The sequence below is a fragment of the Psammomys obesus genome, unplaced genomic scaffold (genome assembly GCF_907164565.1).
Source record: "Psammomys obesus unplaced genomic scaffold, mPsaObe1.curated_primary_1811, whole genome shotgun sequence".
NCBI lineage: Eukaryota > Metazoa > Chordata > Mammalia > Rodentia > Muridae > Psammomys > Psammomys obesus.
In genome coordinates, this window is record NW_026596064.1 from 14,249,738 (window position 1) to 14,263,117 (window position 13,380).

At 43.4% G+C, this 13,380-nt stretch overlaps 1 protein-coding gene across 1 annotated transcript in view; it reads left to right on the plus strand.

Annotated features, from left to right (window-relative positions):
- Hacd2 (3-hydroxyacyl-CoA dehydratase 2) overlaps positions 1–13,380 on the plus strand; it is an 86,783-nt gene that overhangs the window by 51,390 nt on the left and 22,013 nt on the right. Inside the window, exon 4 of the mRNA XM_055625061.1 lies at positions 1,531–1,619. Within this exon, the coding sequence (XP_055481036.1) occupies positions 1,531–1,619 (89 nt within the window). The remainder of the gene's footprint in view (positions 1–1,530; positions 1,620–13,380) is intronic.

Sequence of the window (13,380 nt, forward strand, 5' to 3'; positions counted from 1 at the left end):
AGGGTATCAGATTCCCTAGAGCTGAACTTGCTGGGCATTCCTCCCACCATGGGAGCTGAGAATCAAACTGGAAAAGTAGGAAACATTCTTAGCCATTTTGCCCTGTCCTCAGCTCCTGAGTCAGGTTTTATAAATAAGTTCTTCGCTTTCACCTGTGAGTACCCATTGCCCTGGTTTGTTAAAAATAAAATCATTTTCCCCCTATTGAATTATCTTACATTCTTATTGCAAATCAAATGACTACAGAGGTGAAAGTTGTCGTCTGGATTCAATATCTATTCCATTTACCTGTCCATCTCTGCATTTATATTTTCTTCCATTCATTCTGCAAAGAATACTGGACACCTCTATATACCAAACATTGTGTTCGACATTCCCATGACACTTGCTTTGGGGAACCAAACTATCCCTCTTCAAAGCCCATGTTTCTTTTTAAAAAGTCCATTTTTAGCATGATATAGCATCTGTTAAAGAGTTGTGAAGTGGTTTCCTGTTGTAGCCAAGGCTGTGGTGACAATTGTAGCTCCATCTAGTTTGTGCCTGGTCTTAGCCAAGTTGTAGTTTGTCCTGCTATACAAATGTTCATAAGACTGTGTTTTAGGGAGCTCGAAGAATAGAGCTGGTGCAGGATAGCCCAGTGACCGTGTTGAAGATGAGGCTGGCTTTAAAGCAGACACTGACTGGGATGAAGGCTCCAGTCAGGTGCAGAATTCCTCATGTTCAACCTCAGGGGTCTAGAAAGTAAGAATAGGCATTGGCAGCAGTGATGTCGGAGGGAATCAGAAGTGCTGCTGGCTTCCAAATTTTATTTTAAAAGCAGTTCCATGTTCGTTTAAAGTCACAAAGAGAAAAGGGTGTTTCTAGATCCTGGTTTATTCGGAGGTTTGTTTTAAAGAGTTAAAGGAAACAAGAATGCTGCATGACTTTGGTGGCTTGTGTCTTGGTAGGGGTTATGGTTGTAGCATTTGAAGCTTGGAATTTGATGATTATTTAAAATAAAATTGTTCTGGTGTCATAAGCTGAGTGCACTAGCAGATAATTGGGCTTATGCTTACAGTAAACAAGGTAAGAAAAATCTTTTTAAAGATAATAAACGTTGGTTTTGCTAGGCTTGTTGGCAAACATTCATGTTTGATATCCAGGAACTTTCAATGCTTGTTAAACACCAGCAGGACTGATTTCCTGCTCATAGTTGCTTAGCCATCATGAAAGCCATGGTAGAAAATGAACCATCAGTGTTTCCCAGGTTAATGGTTGAGTGGTGGGTTTTATTTTTTGTTTTGTTTTCTCTAAATAAGTTAAATATCCTATAGTCAGTTTCCTCAATTGTCATGAACAATGTTACTGCTTTGAAGCAGGAAAAAAGTTTTCAGTGTGAATATATTGCCAGACTTAATCTCTAGCAGCATAAATTTTAGTTGCTAGAGTTGGTGTTGACTATAAACATTTAACTTTGAAAGTTGTAGAAAACATTTTATGTGATAAAACTTAGTACAGTGCATTTATTTACACATCCTAAATTTCTTTCAGGAATTGTGCCATCTTCTGTTGTCCTGACTTCTTTCCAGGTGATGTCAAGAGTTTTCCTAATATGGGCAGTAACACATAGTGTCAAAGAGGTAAGTAACATAAATGTGAGCACCAACAGCCGCCAGTGAGCTCTCCTGCACATGCTTGTTATGGCTGAAGACAGAACTCCAGTCATCGCAAAACAGCCAAGTTAGGGTTGATGTGGGGCCAGAAGAGAAACCTACCCCCAGTCTGCACTGTTGCTCAGTAAAGATCTGTGTGAGAGTTAGGACCTGCAGTCTTGGCCCCTGTGGAGGCGGGGTGTGCATCCCCACCTCAGTTGTGTACCTAGTGTCTGTCCGTAGCCAGTGTGTGGGAGAGAAAGGGGAACAGTGACTCGCTGTTGGAGCACTTCTGTTTTCATGGGACCAGGAAGAGCAAACTTGTTTCCAGCCCCCCAGTCAGGGCTAACGCCATTGCCTGCCATAAGTGCCAGGTAGGGATGGCCAGAACCAGGAAGAGAAAAACCCTCATTCCCTCAGGTGTGAATCCATAACCAAGAGTTGGTTTGGTTTCACGTTGTTTTGATTGTGCTGTTCCAGTGTTAGTTGTTTCTCGTGTCACCGGGAGGGAGAGTTTTGACAAGGCTTCATCCTCGCTTACAGTTTCTATAACCTGTTAGCATCACCATGGATTCCTGGGGCTCCAGAGACTGCTTATCTATTAACGCTAATCTTGTGCATTCTTGTCTTTTATTCTGGAATCCCTATTAAAACTTAGTGTTTGTCAGGATTTATATTGTGTCTCAACTAATGAGGCTTTTTTAAACCATTTTTTTTTTAAATTGGCCCATGACATCCATGTAAAGTGCACGTAGCCAATGAATCCTTAGCCAAGTTTAAACAACTTAGATTAATAAGCTATCGTTTGGTTATATTCACATGGAACTAGCAGGTCCATAGATTTTACTTTTTAATCAACTTTCTCTCATTCCCTGAAGATTTCTAAACTTACTATGCAGGAAGAATGCAAAATAATTGCATACCTACTTTTAGTAATCACATTTTAAAAAGTTGGAACAGGAAAATAAAACTTTGTTCTCATTCTTCTGAACAGAGTTAGAAAAGTTGGGTTGCTTATAATACCACATGGAGTCCTTTTTTTTAAATTAGTTTTTATTTTGGCTTTTCAAGGCAGGGTATCTCTGTGTCTCCTTGGCTGTCTTGGACTCACTTTGTAGACCAGGTTAACCTTAAACTCAACAGAGATCTGCCTGCCTCTGCCTTCCAGAGTATTGGTTCACAAAGAGTCCTTTTTACACATATTTTTAATGTATATTTTTTCCTCCTATACTTTTGGTTTACACTATAGTTTTTTCATTGTAACCAATAACTCCTAATTTTATTTGCCAATATTTACAAGTAACCTAAAATGTTTCCTAGTTGTAACTCAGTTGTATTATTTTTTTATTATTATTCCTTTTTTTCCACCAATGCTAGGAATTGAACACAGAACCTTGTGCATGATAAACAAACATTCTACCACTCAGCCACATCCTCAGCCCTATTTTTCACATTTTTAGTTTGGGGTAGAGGCTTACTAAGTTACTCATGCCACCCTTGAATTCACTCATCCCACATAGGCCATGAACTTAACTATGATCCTGGGCTTAAGGCCTGAGCAGTTAGAATTACCAGCCTGCACCCCAGGCCCAGCTTCTTACTTGCATCCTAAATGGGTAATTACTTGGATTCAGTGATGAGGTGCCTGAAAGCGTGTGGAGCCAGAGCATTGTCCAGTAGGGGCTGCTCCGTCACTTCTCCAATACAGTCAGATACTGATTCTTTCAGGTGCCGGCACCTCGCCGCTGCAATGGCCACTCTTCTGCTTAGTAACATGGCTGCCAAGGCAGGTGGGCAAGCACCCAAAAACACTTGCAGTTCAAAGGAAACACTTCTGTTAGATATCCCGGACAGACCATTAAAACAGATTGCCTAAAAAGCTATTAAATGTCTCTGTGGATTACAGGTGCTAGACTTGGCCATCGGCTGCAGTTACCACACTGCCTGCCAGATGTGTAGACCTGACATTTAGCAGATGGCGTCACATTTGAGTGTTATTGCACACACTCATTACATATGCACACTCACAATTGTTTCTCTGCAGCCAAAGTGATGGGGTCTCTGCTAATATCAACATGCCGTTTTCAGAAGAACCTAGTGTAGTAAATTTCACACCTCACTGTCACCTCTTGGGTCCTCGTGTTTCCGTGTCCTTTCGTTTGGTGCACCTGATTGATTAGTTGACTTACTCTTTTCTTGAGTAAATAGAGTTCGGTATTTTTGCTGACCCGGGATCTCATTTCTTTTCTCTGGGCAGAACTACTCATTCATCATTTTGTTGACTCCAGTACATTTCCTCCTCCGCCCCCTCCCCCACCCCCAGGATGCCTGACAGCTAAGTTGAAAAGCCCGCTTCTGCATTTTCAGGAGCCAGGCTGCTTGCTGTCTGTCACCTGTTCTTTAAGTCCCATGTCTTAGCCAAATGCTATTTTCCTGTCTTAACGTTTCTTAGAAACTGTAATTCTGTTTGTTGTGTTCAACATTGCATATGACTTTCCTTCCATTTCCTGAAGCTTCTGGAAAATAGCTGTGTTTGTCCTAACCTGCTCTCTGGGCTGGACCTGTGGGAATTGTAACTAATGTATCAGTTTTTATACTTCTCAGTTTGTCACCTTCTTTCCAAAAGGGGACAGCAAGTAATCTACTTGTTTCAAAATTACATTCTCTGTGGGTTTAAGCTTTCTCTACCTTGTGTGCTCATTCACTCCAGTTGGGTTTTTGTTGTTGTTATTTTGTTTGTAGTTGTTTGTTTTTGGTTTTTTTTTTTTTTTTAAGACAGGGTTTCTCTGTGTAGCCCTGACTGTCCTGGACCAGGCTGGCCTCATATTTAGACATCTGCCTCCCTCCGCCTCCCGAGTGCTGAGATCAAAGGTGTGTGCCTCCACCACCCAGCTCGGTTTGATTTATTGTTTTGTTTTGTTTGTTTGTTTCCTATGATTTTATGTGATGTGCTAAGGTAGAGCTCATAAACCTTTCAAGGTCTAACTTCTATACTGAAGTGTGTGTTCTCCCTCCCTTCCTCCTTTTGCTTCCCTTCTTTAAAGACAAAACAAAACAAAAAAACAACAACAAACACAGGCTCTTAAGCAGCCCAGGCTGACCTCAAGCTTAACTCTGTGCAGGGGTTGGCCTAGAATCTCTGATTCTCCTGCGTCCAACTCCCGAGTGTGCCAGCATCCAGCTTGAGGTGTTTTCCTTTAAGAGGCCTTATAAGACATGCACCCTCCACCTGTGGGACACCAGCCACGTCAGTGCTGTAATGTACATTGTGGAACTAAAGGTGATCAGAGAGTTTTCTCTCGCAACATAAGGACCCGCTCTTCCGTTTGTGACACCATAGTAATAAGGATGTTGGGCCTAGTGGTGCTGACCTTTAAACCCCAGTACTTGGGAGGCAGAGGCAGGCTGATTTCTGTGAGTTTAAAACCAGAGAGACCCTGTCTCAAAAAAAAAGTGTCTCACCTAGTGTAGCAAATATTCTTCCTGAGTTTCCTTTTAAAGAGATTGTACCTGTGAACAAAGAAAATTGGGCACAACAACCAGCTTGAGGTTGGAAGGGAGTTACAGGAGGCAATCCACAACTCTAGCTGACGTACTTCCTGTCCAAAGTTTCCTCCTGTCTCAGGTCTGAACTGATATGACTGACTCCGTATCTGGCCTCTGCCGGGACTTGATGCCTGACTCTGGGTGTGAGTGTGCGTCTTCTCATTGAACTGCGTCAGGACCAGCCTCTTTAAGATGAAGTGCAATGGGCAAGGGTTTACTTCCTGCTTCTCATCATGACTCCCCCTCAGGCATTCCCACAGTCCAGCTTCATCTATGCCAGTGGTTCTCACCTTATTAACGCTGCGACCCTTTAATACAGTTTCTCATGTTGTGGTAACCCCAGCCATAAAATATTTTCATTGCTGTTTCATAACTGATTTTGCTACTTTTATGAATCATAATGTAAATATTTTTGGAGTCAGAGGTTTGCTAATGGGGCCACGACCCAAAGGTTGAGAACCGCTGATCTAGACAGTTCCTCACTAAGACTCTCCTCGGGGGATTCTAGGTTGTATCAAGTCAGCAAGTGAAGTTAACTAGTAAACAAGGTCTCCTGTCTCCCAAGCTGACCTTGAATTCCCATGTAGCTGAGGACGCCCTTAAACTCTTATCCTTCCATCTTCCTTGTGAACTATGATCCCAGGTGTATGCCACCGTGCCTGCTTTTATACAGTGCTGGGGAGTGAGCCCAAGCCTTCAGGCATGGTGGGCAAATACTCTACTCACCGAGCTAAATCCCCAGTCCGACTTCTCAAGTTCTGTTACTGCCCTCAGAGCTCATGGATGAACCTTCTCCAATTCATTGGCTTAACCTGCTTTACAGTACTAAGACTTTTTACAGTGAGGATTCATGTACCATTTGGACTGTAATTACCAAGAATGTTTATTATAAAATGCAAATTTCAGGTCCTACTCCATACTTGATAAAGGATATCTGGGAGGAAGGCCACAGAATGAACGGTTCTCAGATAATCTTATGAATTCTGAGCTTTGAGAAATGCCTTTAAGATACCTGTGTTCTATAGTCTCACCTTTCATCTCAGTTCTCATTTCCAAATCCAAGAGCCCTAATACATTCTTAGTTTATTTTTTCACATATTTATTTATTTTTTTAAAAGAGAAATTGATCAAATACACTGTAAGGGGTCAGCAGGCTGGGCAGTGGCTGGAGTACCATTGGCAGTCTCTTTCTCTCTCTGTGTGTTTTTTGTTTGTTGAGACAAGGTTTTCCTATGTAACCTTCACTGTCCTGGACTTGGCTTTGTAGACCAGGCTGGCCTCTGCCTGCCTTTGCCTCTTCCTGAGTGCTGGGATTACAGGCATGCACTGTCTCTTCTTTTTAAAGCTTGGGTACACACTTTAAATATAAAGATAGATATTTTTAAATGCTGTGTTTGAAACATACTAGACAAACTATTTTTTAGATCACAACATTTCTAGTGAGTTTTAAGAGTATTTCTCAAATATAAGTGTATACAAAAATAGAGTAGACGTTTTGTTAGAATATATATTTTGATTTGTAGAGACACAGAATTGGGTCTTTTTTGGGTGTGTTCCTGACCTGCTCTCATCTGCACACACCAATACACAGACACACATACACATGTTTGGTTTTTTGTTTGTTTGTTTGTTTTTCTTAATTTTTTAAAAAGATTCATTTCACTGTTTTATCTGTATGGAGTGTTTTGTCTGCATGTGTATATGTGTATACACTACATATATACCTAATGCCCCATGGAGGTCAGAAAAAGGGGTTGGATCCCCTGGAACCATAGTTATGGGTGTTTGGGAGCCACCATGTGGGTGCTGGGTACTGAGCCTTTGTCCTCTGCCACAGCAGCAAGCATTCTTAATCACTGAGCCATCTCTCTCGCCCCACATACATCCTTTTTTTAAAACATGAACTTCAAAGAGAAAGCTACAAACTTCGGATACATGGTGGCAGATCAAAGGAGGAATTGGGGCATCCAGAGGAGGCTTGGCATCAGAGAGTACTGAAAGTTGGCAGGGCAAACATCTGGGGTGTGTGGGAGCTCCGACACCTTTGAGTGGCCTGTTTTTTTTTGGGGGGGGGGTCTTCCCATTTGTAGCTCATGTGTTTTATCTCTTGGGCTGGCTCCACTGGGTTCCTGTACCTTTTCTCAGCAGACATCCTACATTCCTGGTATGTCAGTTAACTTGTGTACCACTGAAAGAAACACCTAGGAAGTCAGGGTTCTGTAGTTTCGCATCCCTCTACAAATTCCAAGCATTCGACTCCATAGGATGGAAGTCAGGGGCTGGGGATGTAGCTTATGCGGCATGTAATAAGCCCAGTTCCTGAACTGGGTATAGCAGCATATGCATGCAGAAGGATCAGAAGTTCAAAATGGTCATCAGTTATATAGGGATTTAGAAGCTAGCCTGGGATACTTAAGACCCTGTCTCAACAACAATAAAAGGTCACTGGTGTGTTGTTGATTATTAATATTTATATATTGATTTATCTTTTAGTTAAACAGTGGTCATTCCTAAACCAGCTATATCCCCAAATCACCACACAGAGACTAGGATTTATTTAATTAACCTAGAGCACAATGCTGGGCGATAGTTACTCCATACTAAACCACCAAGCCCGCATAGTTTCCTCCCATTCAGATTTCCCACATTATACTTGCTTTTAGTCATATCTTAGGTCTGGTTCATCTCTCCTGGGGGGTTCCAAGTCCTGTCCTGCTGACCTCTCTGACTCCTCCCAATTGCTTCTTTCTCCTCCCCTCCAGACCAGGATGTCCCACCCAATCTCCATTGCTCAGCACTGGCTTGGTTGTTTTATTGACAATACAGAGAACAACTAGTGGCATGTTTACACAAACTTGAGACAGGTGATGCTTAGAATAAACAGCACAATGCAATGTCTGATTGAAACCAGGTAGTGGGATAGAGATAGAGATATCAGCATCTGAATGAACAAGGGTAAATTGTGTACATTCCACAAGAAAGTTATACCAACATTGGTGGGCTGGAGAGATGGCTCAGCAGTTAAGAGTCCTGGCTACTGTGCTCAAGAGATAGCAGTTAAGAACACTGGCTGCTCTTCCAGAGGTCCTGGGTTCAGTTCCCAGCACCTACATGGCAGCCCACAACTGTCTCTTAACTCCTGTTCCAGGGGATCCAACACCCTCATGCAAACATACATGTGACATTCTGGCCTCCACAGGGAGTGCATGCACATGGTTCATGTATATCCAGATGAGCCAAGCCACAAAATGAACATAAACCTTTTCAGAAAAAGCCAGTGGCACATCTCTGGGTGACAGCAGTGTTGTTCCCTAGCTTCCAGGGTGTTCTGGGGCCCTCCCTAGGAATTTCCTTCCAGTCCCAGTACTGGCAGGTTACAGGATGGCAGAGGCTACAACAGAGCCATCTGGGGACATCATGTAGAGACAGTCCTAAAATGGTGGGCTCTAGGGATTCCTATTTCATTCTTAAAGAATTATGGGAATCCTTAGAATTCCTTTAAAGCACTAAGTATAATTCCTGTTTAGGTTCTGCCATCTTCTCTGTCCAGTGTCCTTTGCTGATGAGCAGTTTAAAGGAAGCCAGAGAAGTAGTCCACTGAAGGCAGAGGATTTGAAATCAGGGCATCCAGAGAAAACAAAACGTCCTCATATTTGTTTGGTTGGAGAGGTGTGGGAAATACAGCTGCTTCACACTGTATTCTAGAAGATGGAGGCTCCATATGTGGAATGTACATGAAGAGGAGAGGGTTTGTCTCAATGCTTGCAGTTTAGGACAAAGAACTTCAACTTTGTGAGGCTTTACAATGCTGCGAAGTCAGAGTGTGTGAAACAAGGCAGAAGTAGCGAGAGATTGGGTGTGGGAAGAAGGGCTCCTCCTGTAGGTAATTCTCCCTCTCAGCCCCTCCTCCTTTTTGTTCTCCTTTGCTAGTCCTCCAGCCAGGTTCACAGAGTGCCCTTGCTGCCCTTCCTGTCCTCGTAGCCTCTCTCCTATGCTACACACGTGCCTTGGCCATGTTACGGCCTTCCCAGCATATGGCACCAACAAGCAGAGTGAGGTGAGGCAGAGCAGGCAGCCTTGTATCCTTATCTTTCAAGGAGGAGATAAGATGTTGTGACTAGACTGTGTCCTGTCCTCCTGAATGCTGTGTCTGGCCTGTGCCCTTCCCACAGTGGCACTCCATCCATCTCATTCTACTGTATCCCCTAGTCCCCTTGAGAGCTAGGCATCTGACATTCTCTCCTTCCATCTATTTCCTCGTGTTCTATTTTAAATACTCCTGTAGGAGGATGCACATCACCTTCACTTTTAAAATTAGCCCACTCCTAAAGGCAGAAAAACTTCATTATTTGATTGTTAATCAGGCACTGTCAAACTTTAGACAGCTCTTGGGTAAAGGTAGCACACCCGAATATCATTTTCCACATCTGATAATTGTGGGCACTTGGAGATTGTACTTCTCATCTGGTTGCTCACTTGTCCTTTTGCTGTTGCATCTTTTGGGTGGCAAAATCAGAATGTCTTTTTTTCTCAGTTTTCTGCTTGCCAATTTCCAGTATTCTTCTTCAAAATACTGAAAATACTCAGATCCATTAGGCTTAGCCTAGGTTCACTTCTGCCATTTCGTGCTGCCTTTCTCCTGTGGTCTTAATCCCTCTCAACTCTTGTCAAACTCCACGGGAGCATGTATGTCACTTAAAATAGGATGTCTTCTGATGATATTTCAGTCAGCTGTTTGTTTAAAACCTACAGCTGTTTTTGTAAACTGTTACCATCACTCATACAGAAGGTGGCCCTCCTCCGTCGGTTTATAGTTGAGTAAGGTCAAGGTCAGCAGGTGCAGGAAAATGATGAAGTTTTTTTTTAACCTTAGTCGTTTTCGACTCTGCCCTCTGTCTGGTGACTTCCCCTACAAACACCTGGCTCACGAAGCTTCTTGTGGCGTATCTTTTGCTTGCTCATCCCTGGACTAAAATCTGACACACAGCAACCCTGGGTATCAGATGCAGCATGAGGAGAGACAACTACGCGCATCATTTCTCTGGAGGCTTACCCAGCTGTCTTCATTCTGAGGAAGGGCTGGGGCTGCCAGGGAGTGTCCTGCCCACTTTGCTGAGGTCTCTGAGAAGCAAGACCTGCCTTGGCCCACCCTGGCAGCATAGTCCCTCCAGGCTGGAGAGCGGCCTGCTTCTTTCTCTTTGCTTCAGGTCCCAGATTCTATGGGGTTTTGTGTGGTCTGCATTTTAGTCTCTTAAAATACTAATGGCTTTCCCATGTAAAATACATGTTATGGATGCCTCAGTGGAATGTCCTGCTTTTTTCCTATTTTTGATAGTTATGACAAAGTAGCTTATTGTTGGAACGCGTTCTCCTCAAGCATATACACTATTGGGTAGTGTCAGTGTACGATTTGTAGCTATCTGTCAGTAGTGGGCAGCAGCATTCAGGGAAAAATCTGGTCCCTTGAAGTCCTTAGACTAGCAAAGTTCTTTGGCTTTTGACATCAAGGAAAAGACATCAAGAGTAAAAAAAGAAAAGTGTTAACTTGAACTTAAAGTAATAGTCTCCCAAGTAAACAAATGAAACTTACCGCTGGCAGCAACCTGAGCAATAACATGAGGGACAAGGCTTGTGTCACAGAACTGTGTGCACAGTTGTGACGTCAGTGGAGACTGTTAGCAAGTAAGCTCCAGCACTCATGTTGTCATGTGAGGTGGCTTAAGATGCTGGTTTAGACACATTGTACAGACGGCATTAAGCTCCGTTCCCTTTGTTTCAGCTAACTACATGTGGTTTTTCTCTTGCTTTGTAAATGACTACGATACTTTTAAAAAAGTCAGAAAACACAGGAGTGCTTGCTGTATGTTGTGGATGGTCTGTTGTTCTGCAAATAAAGGACTGTTAACTGTAGACAGACCCTGATACTGGGGGTGGCATTCACGGTCCTCTCCCCATCTGGTGCAGAGGTAGCAGTTGGTAGATCTGCTGGCCAGTCACAAGGCCACAAAGGCCTCACCCACCAGAGAGGTTGTTCCTTGTGACACCGGGTCCCAGATCCACCCTTGCTGAGAAACATGGTACATGCCTTTTCTCTCTGATTTGAGTAAGATGATGCCAGTGGAGGGCAGGCAGCATTATTATCTGCATGAATTTAGAGAGCTTTGTTTCCCACTGTAAAAGTTAGGTGATTGGCACACATCGTGAGCATTGCTAAAATGTGTCAGCGGAGCCCAGAGAAGTTAAAAGGTTTCACCTATAAAGTGCTTTTAAACAGCAGCGTTCTGTGCAGTACACTGAATAGCACTGTTAAAGCATTGACTACTCTTCTTTTGGAAACTTGTGATATGTGGGAAGAACTCTCTGGTACTCCCTGCTTCTTTGGCAGAACAGCCCCTTACACACTGCAGCTGTCATCGAGACACGTTTATCTTGAAGCGTGGAGGGAAAATGGTGAGAACCCGGCTGCTTTCTACCTCCTGAGAGCCATCCAGCACAGCTTGCACCGTCAGGTGACCGTTGGTCGTTAGTCCCGCGGCCCACAGGGGAACCAGGAGAAGTTGCTCCTATTTTTATGCTTCCAGAAAAGATAGTGAGACCTGATAAGCTAGGGTCAGAGGGAAGGGGAGGAGGACCTCCCCTATCAGTGGACTTAGAGAGGGGCAAGGAGGAGATGAGAGAGGGAGGGTGAGATTGGAAGGGGGTAAGGGAGGGGGCTACATCTGGGACACAAAGTAAATAAACTGTAATTAATATAAAAAAATTAAAAACTTATATCAAAAAATACAGTAGAAAAAAATAATGGTTTCACCTGCGCTGGCCCTTGGGTTAAACAAAATAATGTGCTTTTTAGTTCTAAAATAATACAGTTTTATGCTGTCTAAACAGTAATAGAATTGAAGCACACAATAAATGTATTAAGACAGAAAAAAATGGAAAAGATATATGGTGTATACCCCTATGTGTTTGGGAAAGAGAGCTCAGTCACCATTTTTTACTTGACCTAAAATAAGAATACCCATGTTCAAACTGTCTTTATAAGCGGCAATGTATCCTAAAAGAAGTAAGGCATGTTCTAAGTTGTCTGCATTTTCCAGAGAGGACCCTCTCAAGTCTGGCGTAAAACCCTGGTGCACCTTCTGGACTTTGTAAGACCTGATGCTATGTGGACATGCGTGTGTGCGCATGTGCAGGGCCGGCCTTGCCTAACTGGGGGAAACTAATCACTTGTATGTAGGCTTGCTGCCTGGGCAAGCTTTAACGTCTGCTCTCTTCAGATTGCTGCCGTACATGTTTGTTTTAAATGGGACAGATTGTGTCTGCTTCTCCCTTGTATGCCCTTCGCTCTTTCTCTGCCAAAATAGCCTGACTTTGAAAGTTATGTCTCTGCCCTCCTTCTGCGCTTGGGGTTGTCTCACTGGGAAAGGTGTAACGGTCTTCTCTTGAGCCCATGACTTCAAAGGAAGGTATCCCGGCAGCCTCTCATGTAGAAACCAATGAGGCTTCAGTGCAGTTCACAGTGCTGGAGAGCTCAGACCTTTTTTATATGCTCCATCACGTTACCTCACCATCTGGAGTCGAGGCTCTCAGCTGGTGACACAGGGATGGACAGGTGAGTGCAGGCCACCTCATAAAAGCAGCCAGTCACTGCCGGCCAGATCCAGTCAGAGTTTCTTATAAAAGGCAAAAATCCAGATTATTTTTTTTTTTAAATATGAAATCTCCCAATTAAAACAAAACAAACAAAAAGCTAGTTTAGGTATTTTTAAAGCGCTGTACAAGTCCAAACAGAACATCCATGGACAGAGGCCACTGGGTGCCATTTTCATCTCTGCTCCAAGAGCTTTCATTTTGTCTTCTGTCTTTTGAAACTTCGGCACTTAATACACTGCACAGAGCAAACACAGTGGTGCTCACGACATATATTGCCAATTTGATATCGTCTAGTATCTGGCTGTCACATGTCCGACAGTGGGAAAGTCCCTTGCCCCTTGGGAGTACAGCTAGCAGGCTGTGATGCGCGTGTTCTCCAGCTCTTCCTTTAGGTCACAGCAACCTGCTGCTGGGACCATTGTTCTCTGAGCTGCTGCTGCTGTACTTACAGTTAGTTTGTGGGTTGCTTACATTGGATTGGCTGTGGGGGTACATAAGACCCCATTCTGATGTAATCCTGTGCATAGGTTGTACTAAAGGTGAAAGCTGTAGG